The sequence below is a fragment of the Eretmochelys imbricata genome, chromosome 21 (assembly GCF_965152235.1).
Source record: "Eretmochelys imbricata isolate rEreImb1 chromosome 21, rEreImb1.hap1, whole genome shotgun sequence".
NCBI lineage: Eukaryota > Metazoa > Chordata > Testudines > Cheloniidae > Eretmochelys > Eretmochelys imbricata.
Genome location: NC_135592.1, coordinates 12,500,657 through 12,521,519, shown reverse-complemented (window position 1 = coordinate 12,521,519; position 20,863 = coordinate 12,500,657). Strand labels below are relative to the sequence as shown.

At 48.2% G+C, this 20,863-nt stretch overlaps 1 protein-coding gene across 4 annotated transcripts in view; it reads left to right on the top strand.

The window, feature by feature from the left end:
* Window positions 1-403: 403 nt before the first annotated feature.
* The window catches only part of RAB44 (RAB44, member RAS oncogene family), a 29,221-nt gene continuing 8,761 nt past the window's right edge, over window positions 404-20,863 (top strand). For 3 of the 4 annotated variants that reach the window (XM_077839426.1, XM_077839427.1, XM_077839429.1), the window contains exons 1-9: window positions 404-556; window positions 8,407-8,626; window positions 9,677-9,791; window positions 10,981-11,152; window positions 12,684-12,830; window positions 13,485-13,575; window positions 16,143-16,238; window positions 17,361-17,548; window positions 19,182-20,416. In XM_077839426.1, the coding sequence (XP_077695552.1) occupies window positions 8,432-8,626; window positions 9,677-9,791; window positions 10,981-11,152; window positions 12,684-12,830; window positions 13,485-13,575; window positions 16,143-16,238; window positions 17,361-17,548; window positions 19,182-20,416 (2,239 nt within the window). In that variant the 5' untranslated portion in view covers window positions 404-556; window positions 8,407-8,431. The remainder of the gene's footprint in view (window positions 557-8,406; window positions 8,627-9,676; window positions 9,792-10,980; window positions 11,153-12,683; window positions 12,831-13,484; window positions 13,576-16,142; window positions 16,239-17,360; window positions 17,549-19,181; window positions 20,417-20,863) is intronic. The other variant, XM_077839428.1, reaches the window with a different exon arrangement.

The window sequence follows — 20,863 nt, the reverse complement described above, 5'->3', positions numbered from 1 at the left end:
TTGTTGGGGTTTGAAAATACAGGCAAAGGCCATTTAAATTAGAATGATTGACATAGCACCCAAAAGAGTGCTTGGCGCTTTACAGGCATATTAAAAAGACACATCCCTGCCCCAAAGCACTTACAATCTACAGGCCAGATTTTTTAGGAGCTCAGCAGTAGCTACCTTTGTTATAAGTGGGGGCTTCTCAATTGTTCCCCATAGAAGCTGAGAACTTTGGAAAATCTGGAACCTATCTCTTTGTTTTATATCAACGGTGTCCCTTTAAATATTGGCTTCCTATGTTAAGGTCACAAAGCAATGTTTCGTGAACAGGAAACGCAGGGAACTCTAACTGTTATATTTAACTCAACAGCGGAAAAGTGAGTTGAGCAAGAGAAAGAAAATGTCAGATCATGCCCAAGCCAGGTTGATGAAACATAACAGCAGAAGCAGACCCCTCCTCTGCACTTACTGTGCCAACTTCCCGCAAGAAATAAAGGAACCAGCTCACTTCAGAGAAGGTGCGCCGCACTTTGCAACGTCTGAAACCCTCTCCCAGAGGCACTGCTGAAAGGTAAGTGCATTTTACAGCTTGGTTGCTTTTTTATTCCTGAAGCAGATTTAGCCCCAAAATCTGCTGCAAAACCCTGAACTGATCTACTCTTCCTCACAAAGAAATAGTTTTCATGTTGCTTAAAAAAAAGTTTGTCTAATTTGGCTCCCAATTTGATTTAATCAAGGCTGGATTTTCAGGGGTGCCAAACACTTCCAAAAATCAGGGCCCTAGTGGAAATGTTTTGATCTTGATAGTAACAGGCTCGTGCAAGTGTCTCAAATGCAATCCGTCATCTAACTGCTACGGCTGAGTTAGTGCATGTCTTGCTACTTGAAAAACCCAAGTAACAACCAGAGAGATCCCAGACCCACTCTGCTCTTTAGCTGAATAGGATCCCGCACGAGAGCTCTTTGCTGTCAGGGTAGCCTGCCTTTCTGCTTGTCTCCCCTTTCTTCCTTGGATAGGTATCGGTGCAGGACAGCTCAATAAAACCAGACTGAGGAGGCAGCATGCGCTGGAGAAACAAACATGAGTTTGGGAGGGTCTCCAGTTCTAATCCTGGCTCTGTCACTCACCTGATGTGTGACCTTGGGCCCACTCACTTTAGGTGGGGCTTCTAAGGGAACTAGGCACCTAATTTCCTCTCCTTCACTCAGGCATCTAACCCCCTTAGGCATTTTTAAATGCAAACTCTTCCCCATTCTGTGCCTCAGTTTCTCCATCTATAAAGCAGGGATAACACAACCTTTCCCCCTACCTCACTGTGGTGGTGTGAAGATAAGTTGTCCATAAAGCCCACACAACGGGCCTATTTGCTAACTGTCATTAAAGCCACATGACCAGATCTGCCATAGAAGCTTCTGTTTCATTTAATTCTGGGCAGAGGACAGATTCACATCACAAACCACCCGAAGTTTCTTCTACACTTTCCACAGTATGCATCCGATGAAGTGAGCTGTAGCTCACGAAAGCTTATGCTCAAATAAATTGGTTAGTCTCTAAGGTGCCACAGGTACTCCTTTTCTTTTTGCGAATACAGACTAACACGGCTGCTACTCTGACACCCGAAGTTAGGAGCCAAACTCTGTGGACTGGGCCAGTCCCTAAATAGCAGTGCTGGTTTGCAGATCGGAACCCTTTTATGTCGATATATTTTTAGAGGGAAGCCTGGAAAAATTGGACTAAAAGTTCCTGTTTGGGTGATCTTTATTTTAGTTTGTACTGACAGTCTTCTAGCCTGGTAACTCATTTCCTATGAAGTCTGGATGCTTATCAGCATCTCTGTCTAACCGTTACAAAACACACAACGTGATGAAGTTAACGTGCTATCTCACCATCACTCCCCCATCCCTCCTAACCTCCCCCTCTTAGTGTGAAACGGTTAACTCCTTTAGTTCCCATGCAAATATAATTTGTTTAGAATGAACAGAGAAGAGCAGCCTCTGGGGACAGCTTCAGGCGATGTATAATGAGAGGAAGGGTGGCTCGTGGGGTAGGGTGCTAGCTTGTATTCAGGAGCTCAATTCTCTTCCCTGCCACACACAGCCTATGTGACCCTGGGCAAGTCACTTATGCTGAGATTGTCAGAGGTATTTAGGTGCCTAACTCCCATTGAAACCATAGTCTGTGTGTGCCTCAGGGTACATCTACACTGCAAGAAAAACCCTGCGCCAGCGAGTCTTAGAGCTCAGTTCAGCTGAGCTGAGCTTGTGTGATGAGGCTAAAAATAGCAGCGCCAACATTCCCACTCAGCCCGGAGCCCGGGCTCTGAGACCCACCCCTCTTGCCAGGTTTCAGAGCCCAGGCTCCAGCCTGAGCGGGAATGTCTATGCTGCTATTCTTTTAGCCTGTAGCACAAGCCCGAGTCAGTTGACCCCGGCTCTGAGACTCGCTGCTGTGGGGTATTTTTCTGCAGTGTGGACGCACCATCAGTTCCCCATCTGTAAAGTGGGGATAATTATTATCTTGAGCTCTTATCTAGAGCTTTTCATCAGCAGGTCTCCAAGCAGTTTGCAGTGGAGGTCAGTATCTTTATCCCTGTTTTACAGCTAGAGAACAGCACTGCCCTACCATACAGCGACGTTGTGAGGGTCAGTATATCGAAGATTGTGAGGCGCTCAGATACTAAGGTAATGGGGCTACAGCAGGCCCTAAGACAGAGCAACTCTGAGCAGAGGGATCTGGAGATTCAGAGCCACAGTTCTGCCAACACTCATGCACACACACAGAGTTCAGCATGCAAGTCTTTGCAGGATGGGGGCCCCAAAAGATGCTCCCTCAGAATTTAGGGGGAAGCCATACCTCCTGTAGAACCTCTCTTATATTTCAGAGCAATAACTCCTGTTTCGGGAAGGCTCAGAACTGTCAAGCCTGTAAGAGGGATTAAAGAAGAAGAAGGATATACACAAAATGAGCAAATTAACACCACCATCAAACTGGGCAGAGGCTTAACCAAAGGGCTTGGGTTTCATTCACACTAAGGCCCCACTCGGGTTTGAACCCCTGAGAATAGCCGCTGTAAAGAGGATTTCCCTGGCGGGTGCAGAGATGGCATAAAGGGCTCTGCGCCAACTGTGCACCCAGGTCCTGCCGCAGGGGGTGTGGCGGGTGAACACTGCTCTGTGCCTATTTTCTGCTTCCCAGGGTCCATCGGAGGCAGAGCATACACTAGAGCAGCCCTGAGATCGCTGTAATTTATAGTAGGGGTTGGGAAGGCCCCTGCGTGGCCAAAGATTACAGGGAGCACAAACAGGATTTAAAACCACCTTTGCCCCATCCTCGTCATCCCTTCCCCAAGGGTGGGAATGGACCAATTGAGAATCAGGCCCTCAGAATCCACATGGTTTTACTGCTGTAACCCTCATCTTCGCTATCCCCTCTCCTTAAGTCAGTCTAAAGCTAAACTGTCAGCTCTTTAGGCACGAACCTTCCATTGTAACTTTCCTGCCTTATCTAGCACATATTCAGGGGCGGTAACAGTGAGCATAGTTAATGACGACACCATGAGATCAGCCTCTTGGTTTTATTTTGACTTTCAGTTTCAAATCAACCTAACAAACTCAAGATAAAACTCCGCCCGAACTGCTAGCTTTTGACTCAGTTGGGGAGCTGAAGCCACCATGTGGACTCTTCCAGCGTTGCCTACTCTTGTGAATCTATCACAACTCTTGTGATATTTGGTGTTTTTCTTACTGCCCTGCTCCAGGACTCCTGTGATTATTATGTGAGAATCATAGAATCATAGAACTGGAAGGGACCTCAAGAAGTCATCTAGTCCAGACCCTGCACTCAAGGCAGGACTAAGTATTATCTAGACCATCCCTGACAGGTGTTTGTCCAACCTGCTCTTAAAAATCCCCAATGATGGAGATTCCACAACCTCCCTAGGCAATTTATTCCAGTGCTTAACCACTCTGACAGTTAGGAAGTTTTTCCTAATGTCCAACCTAAACCGCCCTGGCTGCAATTTAAGCCCATTGCTTCCTTTCCTATCCTCAGAGGTTAAGAAGAACAATTTTTCTCCCTCCTCCTTGTAACAAGCTTTTATGTACTTGAAAACTGTTATCATGTCCCCTCTCAGTCTTCTCTTCTCCAGACTAAACAAACCCAGTTTTTTCAATCTTCAATAGGTCATGTTTTCTAGACCTTTAATCATTTTTGTTGCTTATCTCTGGACTTTCTCCAATTTGTCCACATCTTTCCTGAAATGTGGTGCCCAGAACTGGACATAGTATCCCAGCTGAGGCCTAATCAGCATGGAACAGAGTGGAAGAATTACTTCTCATGTCTTGCTTACAATACTCCTGCTAATACATCCCAGAATGATGTTTGCTTTTTTTGCAACAGCGTTACATCATTGACTCATATTTAGCTTGTGATCCACTATGACCCCCAGATCCCTTTCCGCAGTACCCCTTCCTAGGCAGTCAGTTCACATTTTGTATGTGTGCAACTGATTGTTCCTTCCTAAGTGGAGTACTTTGCATTTGTCCATATTGAATTTCATCCTGTTTACTTCAGACCATTTCTCCAGTTTGTCCAGATCATTTTGAATTTTAATCCTATCCTCCAAAGCACTTGCAGCCCCTCCCAGCTTGATATGATCTGCAAACTTTATAAGTATACTCTCTATCCCATTATCTAAATCATTGATAAAGATACTGAACAGAACCGGACCCAGAACCAATCCCTGCGGGACCCCACTCGTTATGCCCTTCCAGCATGACTGTGAACCACTGATAACTACTCTCTTGGAACGATTTTCCAACCAGTTATGCACCCACTTTATAGTAGCTCCATCTAGGTTGTATTTCCCTAGTTTGTTTATGAGAAGGTCATGCAAGACAGTATCAAAAGCTTTACTAAAGTCAAGATATACCACATCTACCGCTCCCCCTATGCCCAAGACTTGTTACCCTGTCAAGGAAAGCTATCAGGTTGGTTTGACACAATTTGTTCTTGACAAATCCATGCTGACTGTTATTTATCACCTTATTATCTTCTAGGTGTTTGCAAATTGATTGCTTAATTATTTGATCCATTATCTTCCCGGGTGCAGAAGTTAAGCTGACTGGTCTGTAATTCCCTACGTTGTCCTTATTTCCCTTTTTACAGATGGGCACTATATTTGCCCTTTTCCAGTCTTCTGGAATGTCTCCCATCTTCCATGACTTTTCAAAGATAGTCGCTAATGGCTCAGATATCTCCTCAGTCAGCTCTTTGGGTATTCTAGGATGCATTTAATCAGGCCCTGGCATGAGAGGAAAGTGATCAGGAACAGCCAGCATGGATTCACCAAGGGAAGGTCATGCCTGACTAATCTAATCGCCTTTTATGATGAGATTACTGGTTCTGTGGATGAAGAGAAAGCAGTGGATGTATTGTTTCTTGACTTTAGCAAAGCTTTTGACACAGTCTCCCACAGTATTCTTGTCAGCAAGTTAAGGAAGTACGGGCTGGCTGAATGCACTATAAGGTGGGTAGAAAGCTGGCTAGATTGTCGGGCTCAACGGGTAGTGATCAATGGCTCCATGTCTAGTTGGCAGCCGGTGTCAAGTGGAGAGCCCCAGGGGTCGGTCCTGGGGCCGGTTTTGTTCAATATCTTCATAAATGATCTGGAGGATGGTGTAGATTGCACTCTCAGCAAATTTGCGGATGATACTAAACTGGGAGGAGTGGTAGATACGCTGGAGGGGAGGGATAGGATACAGAAGGACCTAGACAAATTGGAGGATTGGGCCAAAAGAAATCTGATGAGGTTCAATAAGGATAAGTGCAGGGTCCTGCACTTAGGACGGAAGAATCCAATGCACCGCTACAGACTAGGGGCCGAATGGCTAGGCAGCAGTTCTGCGGAAAAGGACCTAGGGGTGACAGTGGGTGATATGAGTCAGCAGTGTGCCCTTGTTGCCAAGAAGGCCAATGGCATTTTGGGATGTATAAGTAGGGGCATAGCGAGCAGATTGAGGGACGTGATCGTTCCCCTCTATTCGACATTGGTGAGGCCTCATCTGGAGTACTGTGTCCAGTTTTGGGCCCCACACTACAAGAAGGATGTGGATAAATTGGAGAGAGTCCAGCGAAGGGCAACAAAAATGATTGGGGTCTAGAACACATGACTTATGAGGAGAGGCTGAGGGAGCTGGGATTGTTTAGTCTGCAGAAGAGAAGAATGAGGGGGGATTTGATAGCTGCTTTCAACTACCTGAAAGGGGGTTCCAAAGAGGATGGCTCTAGACTGTTCTCAATGGTAGCAGATGACAGAACGAGGAGTAATGGTCTCAAGTTGCAGTGGGGGAGGTTTAGATTGGATATTAGGAAAAACTTTTTCACTATGAGGGTGGTGAAACACTGGAATGCGTTACCTAGGGAGATGGTAGAATCTCCTTCCTTAGAGGTTTTTAAGGTCAGGCTTGACAAAGCCCTGGCTGGGATGATTTAACTGGGAATTGGTCCTGCTTCGAGCAGGGGGTTGGACTAGATGACCTTCTGGGGTCCCTTCCAACCCTGATATTCTATGATTCTATGATTTGAAAACATCTAACATGTCTAAGTAATTTTTGACGTGTTCTTTCCCTATTTTAGACTCTGATCCAACCTCATTTTCACTGGCATTCACTATGTTAGACATCTAATCACCACCAACCTTCTTGATGAAAAACAAAACAAAGAAGTCATTAAGCACCTCTGCCATTTCCACATTTTCTGTTATTGTCTTTCCCCCCTCATTGAGTAACAGCCTCCCTTGTCCTTGGTCTTCCTCTTGCTTCTAATGTATTTGTAAATGTTTTCTTGTTTCCTTTTATGTCCCTAGCTAGTTTGATCTCATTTTGTGCCTTGGCTTTTCTAACTTTGTCCCTACATACTTGTATTATTTGTTTATATTCATCCTTTGTAATTTGACCGAGTTTCCACTTTTTGTAGGACTCTCAGCTTTCATTTTTTTAAAGTAAGTTTTTAACCCTGATGGCAGCTGTGACAAGCTTGGAAACATGACATGGGTGCGCCTTAAACCTCTCCCAAGATTATCAAATTTATATATTTAAATTCTAATTTTTTAAGCCAATTTCTTGATTTTTGGTGGCCTGAGTCGGGGGGTTTGAACTCACATGGAGTCAATGCTGCGTTCATTTCATTCTGAAGCCCTCACGAGAGCCAGTTTCACTCAGAATTCAGACCAAGGTCACCTAACAGTTCATGAACCTCAGCAAAGCTGGCCCGTCCTAAGCTGTTCATTTTTACACCACTAAGGCCTTGTCTACACTACCGGGAAAAGTCGATCTAAGCTACGCAATTGGAGTTAGTGAATAGCGTAACTGAAGTCGACGTAGCTTAGATCTACTTACCGCGGGGGCCACACTACGCAAAGTTGACAGGAGACATTCTCCTGTCGACTCCCCTTACTCTTCTCGATCTGGTGGAGTACAGGAGTTGATGGGAGAGTCATCGGCGGTCGATTTAGCGGGTCTTCATCGATCGCCATGCGTCGATCCCCCAGTAAGTGTAGACAAGCCCTAAGATTCACAGTGTTCAAAGAGAGAGGCCGAAGCAGGGCCTTGGGCAATGGGACAAAATCAAGGACCTTCTGGATACATCTACACTGCAAAAAAAAAAAACCCCATACCACAGCAGCAAGTTTCAGATCCCAGGTCAGCTGACTTGGGCTTGCGCTACCGGTCTAAAAACAGCAGTGTAGTTATTCTGGCTTGGGCTTGAACCTGAGCTCTGAGACTTTTCCCTTCACCGGGTTTCAGTGCCCAGCTCCAGCCCCAGTGGGAACATCTACACTGCTATATTTTGTCCCGCAGTGCAAACTCCACAAATCCAAGTCAGTTGACCTGGGCTCTGAGACTTGCTGCCGTGGGTTCTTTCCTGCTGTGTAGATGAACCTGTCTGTGTTGGCAGAGTGGTAGGGTGGTCTTGGAAGTAAACCATTGAGCCTGGGAGTCAGGAGATCTGTGTCCAATTCCTGGTTCTGCCTTGAATGTCCTGTGTGACTGAACAAGTCCCTTAGGCCTAGGTTTGCCAGCTGCAGTGAAGAAGCCATAGGGGTCTAGACGTAGCCTCTCACACAGGGGCCACAATCACACGATGAGAGCTTCTACTCCCTACTGATCAGGACCAGGTCTGCACTGGGCAATCAGAGACTGTCCCACTGCCAACCCTCAGCCTTTCAGTTCCCATTAGGCTATTCTCATTCAGATGTAGTCCATTCCCCTTTTCTTCCCATCAATAGCAAAACAGGCTTGATCCCCCGCTCAGTGTAAGAGTTCTAAGACCCTCTGAGCTAATCTAATTAAAAGCCTGTTGCTAAGAGATCTCGAGAAGATGAAGGGGAGCACGGTGCCCTCTGATTTCTCCCTTCAAAGGGCTGAGCCACACACTGAAAGAGCCATGGAGGAGCAGAGGAGGCCCAGGAAGCTGGGCTCAAGCCGACGAAAGCAGCTGCGAGACGTGTTTGGTGGTGCAAAGACATCCCCAATCCTGGAGGAGGAGCCGTTCTCACCCGAAATAATGGAAAAGATTCAGGATTTCTTCCAGGAATGTGACAAGGACCAGAAAGGTTTTATCACACGCGCCGACATGCAGGTAAATTGCGGGTTTATGCAATGACCTCACTGGGCCAAATTCGGGCATCAGTGAAAAGCCGATAGAAGCCAACGAGGTATAACTGAGAGCAGGACTGCCCTGATGGACAGCGTGTGGGAATGGGACTCAGTCCTGTTTCTGGGTCTGCCATTGAGCTGTGGTGGGAAAATCACGTTGCTCCGTGCCTCAGTTTCTCCATCTGTGAAACAGGGAGAATGCAACTTTCCTGCCTCCATAAAGCACTTTGAAATCTAAGGTTGACACGTGCTATGTAATCATTAATCATTATTATTGTGTTGCAGGTACAGATATATGAAACTATTCATCATATAATGTCTGGTTCTCTAAGGTGTTCTGCTCCCCTCAGTACAAGTTGAGGGCAACTAACACCTCTCAGGGTCAGGCCATGTTCAGCAAATCACCCAAGTAAAGTCTGAGCTAAAAAACATTGAGCAAAGGAGGCCGTGTTGGCTTGTGGTTAGACCAGGGGGCTGCCATGGACTCACAGTTTTGGCAAGTTACATCACTTCATGCCTCAGTTTCCCCCACTGTAAAACAGGTCTAAAACAGGTCACTAGGAGAGCGAACTAATACGGGAGACCCTTGCATGTGCAGTGCTAGGGAAGGGCAAAATGTAACCCCTCGTTATTGTTCAGCTTTGGTCGCGATACGTCACACTTACAGCGTCTATTTAGACTGGAAGCCCAAGGAGCTTCCAGTCTCAGTGGAGAAGGGGAGAACAGAGGCACAGCGAGGTGAAATGACTCTGTATATCAGTGGTGGAGCCAGGAATTCAAGTCAGGCCCCCTGAGATGCAGGCCAGTGCCCTCTGCACTGGATCAAGCTGCCTCTCTTGAAATTAATGATGTAAAACAAGTGAGGAAGTGGAATCAGGCCCAAGCAATACAACAGACCAGATTTCTAAAGCCGCGATCACACCTTGTTGCTTTAAGTTAGTGCCTCCACGATGGGAAAACAGGTCCCTACACCTGAGCTCCTTCACAAGGTCAATCACATCTCTATCTAATCAGACGTTTGCACTGGTCTTAGAAACTGAAGAAAGAGGATTTCCCATGCAGCGCAGAGGAGCTGGAGCTGGTCTTTGATGGTCTCGATACCGACAGGAACGGATATTTAACTACGGAGGAATTCACCACAGGGCTCGGTAGGTGCTACTTTACTTCCTTTCACTGATGGGACACGGGAACTCATCAAAGAATTAATACTACAGCGGTACAAACAACAGCGATCATGGTAGAAGGCTTGGTGCTACTCCCAGTTTAAGGAGCATGGATGGACGCTAGGGCAGTGATTTCAGAGCATGTGCAAAGACGCAGCGCTCTGTCCTGTGCTTCAAAGCCTTAAAAGGCTAGTGAAGATTTTAGGTTCACTTACCATAGCAGGGCAACGCTTTGCTGCAATGATTTTATTAGTGCACAGAGAATATTTGCCAAACACGTCAGACTGCCTTGCTGTCTCTTTCATAAGAGCAACAGGCTTTTCCCCTCACTTAGCCCTTATCCACCCCATGTGCCTGACATGGCCCACAGGCTGCCCCAGGTACACAACATAGTCCTCCTTCTGCTCCAGGTGCCTGGAATCACCACGCATTGCCTATGTGCCTCGAATGCCCAGCATGGCACACCTACCCAAACCTCGGGGGTTGGCCACCTGCTGCCCAAGTATCTGAACTGCCCAGCATGGCTCACCGGCCCAAACCCCCTTGCATGGTCCGCCTGCTGCCCTAGGCCCCTGTTCAGAATGTCTTCCCAAAATGCACCATTTTCTTCCATTCTAAATCCATCCATCAATCCAATCCAAGCGTGACTGTGCTGAGAGGCTGGCGAATGTTCACTCAGCTGCTCCCTTCTTTCACATGAGGAAGGCGAGACTGATGTCCTAGTCTGACAGTTTGCTTCTCCACCAGCTTTCTGAAATGACACCCTGGGCTTCTGAATCAGGAGGGCTGAATCATAGAATATCAGAGTTGGAAGGGACCTCAGGAGGTCATCTAGTCCAACCCCCTGCTCAAAGCAGGACCAATCCCCATTTTTTTTTTTTTTGCCCCAGATCCCTAAATGGCCCCCTCAAGGATTGAACTCACAACCCTGGGTTTAGCAGGCCAATGTTCAAACTACTGAGCTATCCCTCCCCCATGATTTTCAGAGGTGCTGTGCACGCAGAAACCAAAGGGAACCACATGTGCTCAGAGTCCCAGAAAACCACCTTACGTAGGCATCTAAAGGTAGATTTAGGTGTCTAGCTTTGAGCACCACATGGACAGATGTTGGCCTCAGTGCTTCACTGTTGTATTGCATCTGGCCATTGACGTAGTTTTGGTTGTCTATTGGCAGAGCAGTTCCTGAGCTTGCAGACCACAACAAGGCAGCACAGGAGGAGGAAGACAGCTTCCAGGAGGGTGTACATGTCCCGCACGGACTACTCCCTGGAGGAAGCAGACAGCGAGGAAAGAAAATGCTTCAGAGCATTCATGGACCAACTGGGAGCAGACAATATCTTTGAAGAGTAAGTGCACCAGCCACACCTTCATTTAGCACCTAGCAGGGGGTTCAGGGCTGGGATGGGGCTAGATGATATTATGGTTAAAGCTTGTGAGAAGGGTGGAATCCATATGTAATATGCTGGCCAAGCTCAATTCCCCATACAGGCTACCATGTGTGTGAATCTAGGGAGTTCAGGAATGGCTTAAGGCCACCTTCACCTGCCCTCTCCATCCCTGCTCCAAAGATAGGAACAGAGGAACTGAGAATCAGGCCTTGAGCATAAACACAATCTTACCGCTTGTCTTTCCCAGGGGAGGGTCATCATCAGGGGTTGAACTTGGGACCTCCAGTTTCATGACCTCCTAGTGCTCGAGCTAAAGGACCAATTCCATTAGCTCAGAGGCAGTAGCAGACTCAAATCTCTGACATGGCTCAGCACCAGAGGGGGACAGAGATACACTTGGCCAGTGTACTACATGTGTTGTGATTGAATCCTCGTGGAAGGGCATGTACCCCCCACTCCTTAGCAGGTTCTGCAAAGTACCCCAATTCTGTTCTAGGTCCATGCTGCCAATGGACTGTCTATGGCTGTAGACAAACTTTTCATTGAGACATTTTGTCCAATGAAAATTGCCTTTTTGAACAACACAGACATTTCTGGATTGCTGGCAATCGCTCAACTTTTCAACAGCACGAACAATTTCATCCAAAAAGCTGGAAAATGGCAGGAAAAATTTTGAATGAGCAAACAAAAATTTTTGTTGGAAACTTTGGTGGAGAAGTTGTCCCCTTTTTGACGAGGCCAAATTCTCACCCTTGCCCATGTTCCCTATCCACAATCCCTAAATTCTTTTAAAAACCTTTCCTCTAGCCTTCAGCAAAGTCCTTTAACAGACCTCTTCCAGTCTTTACAACCCATCTGTCCACCTGCCACTATGGCAGTGATACAGTGGTTCAGGAGACAAATTAGTGATCAATATGACCCAAAAGAGCCACAGTCGTGTGACTTCATTATTTCATTTACGTTTTTTATATAGCTATATGTTATTCTCACAGCAAAATGACTGACAAAGCATTCTACCACTGGTCAATAACACAGTAAGAGCATCCTCGCTGGTTAATTACTTAGGTTGGTTAATAATTAAATCACACAGGGCTTTACTATCATGTGCTGCAAAGAGCCGGAGGGGAGCCATTAAAGATCCACTTGTGGCTCCCAAGTCTCAGTCTGAGTGTAACTGCGCTATAGGTAGGAGCTCAAGTCTCTGCATGGCAGCTGTGCCATTCTTTAGCTCTCTCTTATGGGATTACAGGTATTGTCAGGGGAACTTTCCGCACATCTAACCAGCAACTAGACCCAAGGCAAAGATTCTCCCAGCTATCGCCAACAGGTCAAAGCAGGCCCCGACTTTGCTTAGCTTGCAAGACCCGATGGGATCTGAATGCTATTAAGCATGAAACATCCTAGAACTTCAGGCCTGAATGGACCATTCTATCATCTAGCCTGACCTCCAAATGAGGGGAGATCAACATCTCTTTCTCTCTCTCCTCAGCCAGTCAGAGATTTGGAGGCTCTGGGTGAAGCTCCGTCAAGACGAGCCTCACCTGTTGGGGAACTTGGAGGAGTTCTTGGCCAAGATGACGCTCCGGATCAAGGAAGCTCAGAGCGAAAAGGTGACACTAGAGCTGACCTTGAACAAGTAAGTGGCATGGTGGAGCTGGCATGGGGGGATCCGTTTCCACAAACAGCCTTACAGAAGGGGAGGATGAGCAGAGAAAGGGGCTGCGAGAAAGGGAAACCAAAGGAAGGAGGAGTTGCTTTCAGCATTCGCAGCTCTGGGAAAATGGATGTGGCTCCAGGAGGTTAATAACCAGCTATGGCGCTTTTGGCCTCCATGTTACCGCTTCCAATCCAGCCCAGCCCAGATCAGTTGTTGCCAAGGGCCTTTGTTGGCCTATGTGAAATGGCCTTAGTGGACAGATGTCCACATTTCAAAACCACCTCTGCAGCGGGTCCTCTCATTGGCAGCTGCAGTAGTGAGACAAAGGATTGAGGGCCCGATCCGCCCCAATTGGAATCGATGGAGTTAGATGTGTGTCAGATCAGGCCCTTGAATGGAGACACATCAGGTCCTCTTACTTCTGAGAGTGGCCCTGCCGGGTTGGGGTTGAAGCCGGGTTGAGACAAGGGAGCTTGCCCAGCAGTTGCCCAGGTAGCGCTGGTTCTGTAAGGAAAGAGAGGTCTTTAGGGCTAACGATCAGTCCCCTTTCACCAGCGCTACCTTCCCATTCAAATACTAGACCTGGTGTAAATAGACCCATATTAAAGCTGCCCGCTCATTCTCCTGTGCCAGACGGGTCACTGATCACAACCGGGAGGTGCAGCAGCTGTACGAGGAAATGGAGCAGCAAATAAACCGGGAGAAGCAGCGCCTTCAGCATGAGGTGGGTTCACAACCCGGACAGGCCTGGTCACGTCCAGCTCCCATGTGTGGCAATGGAGGGGGGAGTGATAGTTCCCTCCTAACAAGAGGTATTTCCTCTTCGGGGGTCCTGCTGAGGGGAGGCCTCTCAACTCAAACTGTTGAGTGTTCCCTTGGCATGAGTGTTCCCCATCTGGGGCTCAGTTCCATCAGCAAAGCACTGCCTCTCTGGCCTCACGTTTGGCAGGTGGATTGGGAAGAACTTTGCAGAGGAGCTTTGGGATTTGGCCTTTTCCATGGTGTTTGACCAGAGTGTCGGGACAGCCAGAACTTCCCTAAGAAAGGAAAGACCAAAAACAGGAGCCAGCCAGGTGCAGGGGAGGGTCATCGGCTTCCCCGGTGGTTAAATAGCCACACCCATGTTTCCTGAATATTCGCAAGGGTGAGCTAGGGCTCACAGACACATCAAACCTCAAACCAGAGGCTCAGCAGGATCAAATCCACCCACCACCATGAGTAACTGGGCTCAGAACTACATGGTTCCCTCCTGGGCAGTCGTCCCCTGCCAGGTCTTGGCAGGGCAGGCGAGCTGCTCCATGTCCCCCACTGCAACCCCTCCAACCTGTTTAACAGGAAATTTCCCCCCAGCATATACCTGCCAGTTCTGGACAGATTCAGAATAGGGGCCCAATTAAATGACTCTGCAGAGACTCACCAACCACTTCACTCTGATAGGTTTGAACTAACCCCACGTTTGCCTTTTCTTCTCCATCTGTACTTTGTTTTTTACCCTGCTGCCTTTCTTTGCAAACATACCTGTTTCCTCCCGCTCTCTGACCTGAGACTGTATCTGAATTCAAAATGCAGGGCAGCCTATTTATAAAAGGAGGCCCTCCCATGGGTGTTGTTACAGTAATTAGGGGGTGGAGCTAGGGATTATATATACTGCTCTGATGCAGCCCACAGGCAATCTCCGGTTAGAACTAAAGAAAGAGGAAACACTCTGTTTATTGGCACTCAAAAAAAATCTCTCTCTGTGTCCCTACCCTGTGTAAAAAGAAAAGCAGGACTTGTGGCACCTTAGAGACTAACCAATTTATTTGAGCATGAGCTTTTGTGAGCTACAGCTCACTTCATCGGATGCATACCGTGGAAACTGCAGCAGACTTTATATATACACAGAGAATATGAAACAATACCTCCTCCCACCCCACTGTCCTGCTGGTAATAGCTTATCTAAAGTGATCATCAGGTTGGGCCATTTCCAGCACAAATCCAGGTTTTCTCACCCTCCACCCCCCCACACAAATTCACTCTCCTTAGTCTCTAAGGTGCCACAAGTACTCCTTTTCTTTTTGCGAATACAGACTAACACGGCTGTTACTCTGAAACCTACCCTGTGTGTAATTTTTACGAGAGTTCTTGAGTCTCCTTGAGTTTGGGAGGTGGAACGTGAGTTTGGGATTTCTAGAGTGAATGGATTCCCTCTGGGAGGAGAATTCCTTCACCTCTTCTAGTCATAATATGTCTATGGATCCTATTTGCCCTTAACAAAAATGGCACATGCACTGGCAAAGCTTCCAATGATTATTATTAGTATCCCAACAGCGCCTAGTGTCCCCAGGTGAGATCTGGGTAGGTTCTGTACACTGTAGTAGGTGCTCTACAAATGTAATAAAGCAGTTCCAGTCCTGTAGTGCTTTCAGTCTCAATAGACTAGTGGGAGAAAGGAAGTGACATCACGTCCTTTTTATTGGAGGGGAACTGAGGCCCAGGGAGATCAAGTGGCTTGCCCAAGCTCAGACTTCAGATCTCCTGCACCTCCGTCATGTGCCATCATCACAAGAGCACCCGTCCCCTTCCCTGCTCAGCGACGATTTGGTTTCAGGGACCCAGCTCCACCATCACCAGTCTCTCAGCCAGCTCTGAAACACGCACCATTCCCGTTTCTGCTGTGTGGTCTGACCTCTCCCTGCTAGACGCACATGTTAGTCATTCTTGGTGTTAAAAGTATTGTTCAAAATCCCTCGGCCGCCATGTGGATAGACGGCCAACTAGACCCACTCTGTCCAGGTCTCCAGGTTTGCCATGAAGGAGTGTTGCCACCAACCTGCCTATGGGGTGTAAGGAAGTGTAACTCCTGCTTGCTTGGAATGGCACTCAGTCCCCTTTTCATGGTGGCTGGACCCACTAGAGACTGATGAGCCTGCTATAGCCTTGGCTTAGAAAGAGGTGTCTTTTAGCTCATGTAGCAGAAGCGCATGCATTTAGCTCCAGAGATCCCAGGTTTGATCCCCGCTGCCGATGCCCCTTTGTGGGTCGGCATCACAGAAACAATATTTAACTTTCAGCTTCACATTGTGGCTCCGATCCTCTGAGCTACGCCTGTGGCCCCTGAACATAAAGGGTGAAATTCCCCCCTTGTAGCTGTGCAGCAGCTCTGCTGAAATGCGCAAGGCCATCAGGATTGCTCAGCATAGTGAGCTCCTAGTGAGGAGAGGATTTGTTACTCCGGGTAGCATCAGGGAATTGTCCTTGAGTGGACGGGTCATTTAAAGAGACTGGCATTAACATCTCCTCTGATTCCAGAGTAAAGCCAGAAGTCACCTGCACACCGCGGAGGTGCAGAGAGCACTAGACGTCGTGGAGGGGGAAGTGCAGCGCTTGCTGGTGGTTCAAAGTGAGGTGAGATGCTCTGTGGCCTGCAGAGGACTCAGCTGAGTTCCTAGAGGGGCAAATGTACACATCACTGCAGTTTTGGGTGGCAGACAGAGCAGAGAGGGCAAGGACTGCATGGGATGCCCCTCCAGCAGCACAGCCCCTCTTGGCACCATGCTGAGCGTTGAGTATTGTGCTCCTATTGAGTCCCGCCACCAAAAGCATCTCTTGTGCCCGCCTTCATTGGCCCAGGCTACAAGTGTCACAACCGGATCCCCAGCCTGTTAACTCAGCCAATCAAATCCTATTCCTCATGCCCCTTTTATTGGAGCTGGTCTCTGACAGAAGCATATGAATACCAAAAGAACACATATTAACCCTGTGCTTGCTGCTCGAGTGTCCCAGCTACATCCAGATGCAAGGCACTTGCTGCGCTGAAGACCATACCAGGTAGACGGTGTCGTGCTTCTGGGTATGCTCAGCACATCCAAGCAAAAGGCACCTGCTGTGATGCTGACTATCCCAGGCATGCCTGGGCAAAGACACAGAGTTGTGCTTCTAACTGTACCAGACATGCCTGGGCAGAAGGTACCTGGTGTGATGCTGAATGCACCGGGCCTTTCAGTGCAGAGCTCTGTTGCATCGTCTTGCATGTGGTCTATGGATGCCCGTAGAAATTCCACTCACAGAACCTATGCAGAATACACTGCCAAGGTCTGCAGTGCAAATCACCGGGGACATTTTCCCATCCGTTGCACCGTTACCCTCCTGCTGAGTTGGGGTACAATACCGGGCGGCTAGGACATTCCACACTAGTGAATAAAACCCAGACCATAACAATCAGCCTCACCAACCCTAACCAAGCAGAGCACTAGCTCCTGGGAGAAGGTAGAATGTGGAGCTGCTTCTCCATTGTGTCATTAGTTTGGGACCCAGCCTTCAGGCCCCGTTTGAAACAGGAGTTGGCGCATTTTCCGCAATGGAGACAGGTGCCTTGAGCAGCGCCATTTTACACCAGCGGGGAGTTTGGCCCCAGGGATTGCTCAGTTCATTATTTACAGGTTTCCACGTATCCAGCTGGCAAATCTAACACTCTCCTGCTGGCTCCTTTGTGGGTGCCTGAATTGGCCTCCTCTTCTTTCCTCGAAGCTCGAGACCCAATTCCACAGCCTCAGCACCAAGCAGCACGCTGCCACCAGCGAGAACCAGAGGCTGAAAGAAAACAACCAGGACCTGGAGAACCAGCTGCAGCAAATCCACATTCAGCTCCAGGAGACCCAAGGGCATCTGGGTGCTATGAGGGGCAGGGTATCTCAGCCGCACAGCGAGGAAGGCAGGTAAGTACTCCTCAGTCACGTTCATGGGTGGTATCGTTCCCTAGGGGACACATGCCAAGAGAAAAGTAGCTTACTTATCCTGTGGCTAAGCTGAGGTCCATCCTCTCCTAGGAAGGTTCTCCCAGTGCTGGAGTAACTTGAATCCCCTTCTCTCTTGAATGAGAGTCATTTCCACCTGACCACTGCTTGGGAGCTCACAAGAAAAGAAGTTTGTGGGTCTCAGTCCATACCCTAGGGGACAGGTCTCTACAGCATCAAGGGAGGCAGTGTTTCCTAGTGGATAAAGCCCTGGACTGGGACTCAGGAGACCTGGGTTCTATTCCTGGCTCTGCCACTGGTTTACTAGGTGGCCTTGGGCAAGTCATTTCACCTCCACATGCCTCAGTTTCCACATCTGTAAAAGGGGGATAATGATACTGACCTCCTCTGTAAAACTCTTTGAGATCTGTGGGTGAAAACTGTTATATGAGAGCTAGGTATTACCATAGTCATCATCACAAAACTAATTAGCTGCCTTTGGGACAGTGTCAGCAGAGAGGCTAAGGTCTGAACAGACTTTCAGATCACATCTGAGGCAGGACCCAGTGTGTGGGGAAGACGCTTGCCTAGCTGCTGTCCAGGCTGTTACCTGCCTGTGGAGAGAGCACTTTACCCTCCAGGGCTGTCCCCTCTCATCAGCTTGAATTCATATCATACGTTCTACATAACAACAGCCACTCTTCAAATACATCCCTCTTCCTTCCTGCACCGTCTTCTCAGCCATGTGCTGTGAGCCGATCTCATCCCATCACAGGATCAGAACTGCCGCCAATGTGGACAGAAGCACCCTGTGGCAGAGGGCTCATAGTGCAGAAACAGCAGGAGTGTGAAAAGGCTCAGGCCTAGGAGCGGTATATTGTAAATCTCGCCACCGTCTGAGTGTAGAAAAGAAACTTTTAATAAAAGGAGGGAAGTAACTTGGCATTAATTTGGGAAAACACTGCAAAGAGGGTTCATAAACATAAACCATGAGTAAAGACCCACCTCAAGTAGATTGGGCAGTGTCCTTTTCCACTCAGGTTCTTAAGTCCAGCAACCCAAAAGTCCCCTTCACATGCCCGACCCGTCTGTGCACCCCACTCACAGTTGCTGCCCCTGGTCAGTGCAGACCCAGAGTTCAGAGGTGCAACTGCAGAGTTCACCCCCCACCCTGCGTGGGGGGTAAAGCTGGGGGGTAAGAGGCATCTTACTCACTCATCATGTATGCTAATGCAGCAATAAAAACAATTGCACCTGGCTTGAGGGATTATTGTGTAGTCCCTTGTGCACTGGCTGAGATTAAAAGAAGAGTAAATGGCGCAAACCACTGATAAAGAAGCCTATCAGTAAAACATGATGAGGGCTTGATGCAAAGGTAAAACAGCAGATTTACAATGGAAAAGGAACCCCTAGATATTGAACCCGGCCCTGGCTGCTGCTGGCTTCACCTGGCAGAAGGGTTCCATACAAGCGCTGCATCCCTGCTCTCTGCTGTATTTCACAGCACTGGGATAGTCCGTAGAGCTTGGTGCAATGTAGTGTGTTTGCGTGTCCCATTATGGTCTTATTTTCTCTCTCCTGTACATAGCATGTGCCATTGTATATTATTTTGCAGTGCGCCGTACGGTATTTCGTTTGCTTCTGATTTGGGACACAGGACAAGAGTGATCTCCACAGAAGAAGACCTCTTCACAGAGTTCATGAAAAAGGGAGAGGCATTCTTCCAGCAGGAATTTTCAGGCCAAAGCTCTTTGCTCAGCGAACTGAACAATGCAATAGCAGCTCTGGACAACGTGTCTGAACCACAAGTACCAGGGACAGATGACCTACTGTATGGGGATGCTTCTTTACACCCAGCCAGACAAGGTGGGGATTCGAAGCAAAGAATCAAGCAGGTCAGAGATTCGGAGCATCAGGTGCTCTCAAGAAATGACAATGAACCTAAGGCCCTGTCCGAGGCGCTTTCAGTCCTTTCCACCAATCAGGCTACGTCACAAGGAGAGACTCTTAAACAGGGACCAACTCAAGCAGAACCGCATGCACAGGATGCGAAGCAGGCTCCAGCCTCTGAGCCAGCAACGCACAATGAGGCTCCAAACCTAAGGAAGAAAGAGATTGTTTATGCAGAGGTGCAGCCCCCTGCTGTTTCAGAGCCGGCAAGGCAAGCCACCATTCCCAAGCAGAACCCACCAGAGGGAGGTGTTCTCCTGCCAAGTGTATCACAGCCTGGCATTACAGAGCAGGCGGCGCCAGATGAAATACAGAAGTGGGTACCAATGAAGAGAGATGTGGTCCTTGCAGATGTGTGGCCACCTGCTGTTTCTGAGCAGGCACTGCTGAAGGAAAAGCCTCCAGAAACGAAAGCGCCGGAGAAGAAGACATTTGAGCAGAGAGAGCCACCAAAACAGGAGACACCACCAACTTATCTCCCTCACGAGGGAGCCCTGCACAAGGAAGGTGTAGAAAATGAACAAGGAGGAGCCCTTCTCAGAGCCAGCCAGCTGCGGGATACGCCCCAGGCCAAGACGCAGCCCCAAAGCACTGAGAAACCGGAGGCAACCCGGGCAGAAGAGACAAGAGGAGACAGGGATATTTTTCAACAAGAGAAGAAGCAAGTGAGCAGCGTGAAGGCGAACGAGGATGCAATCCCCAAACTGGGAGGCCAAGGGTATCAAGGTAATGTGACACCAGAGCAGCCAGGCGGAACTGCTAAAGGCACCAAGGAGACCTGCACTGATCCAGACCATCTTTATAACGTGTTGTTTGTGGGGGACTCAAACGTTGGCAAAACATCGTTTCTGTACCGGTTACATGAGGATTCCTTCAACCCAAGCCTAACTGCTACTATAGGTAAGAATCCCACAGCTTCCATTAAGCATAAATACAGTCCCATAGGGACATAGGACTTGCCCTGCCAAATCAAACCAATGATGGATTAAGTCAAGACTCTTGCCTCCAGGAGTGGCCAATCATTGATGCTTGAGAGGAAGGTGAGAGACACACCTCCGCATATTTAAGATGGATTTGTACAGATATACCTTGAGCTTGGGCATGTTACCAGTCTCAGGCCCCAATCCTACAGTCTGATCTGTGCAATGGCTCCCATTGGGGGGAGGGATAGCTCAGGGGTTTGAGCATTGGCCTGCTAAACCCAGGATTGTGAGTTCAATCCTTGAGGAGGCCATTTAGGGAACTGGGGCAAAAATTGGGGATTGGTCCTGCTTTGAGCAAGGGGTGGGACTAGATGACCTCCTGAGGTCCCTTCCAATCCTGATATTCTATGATTCACTGGGATGC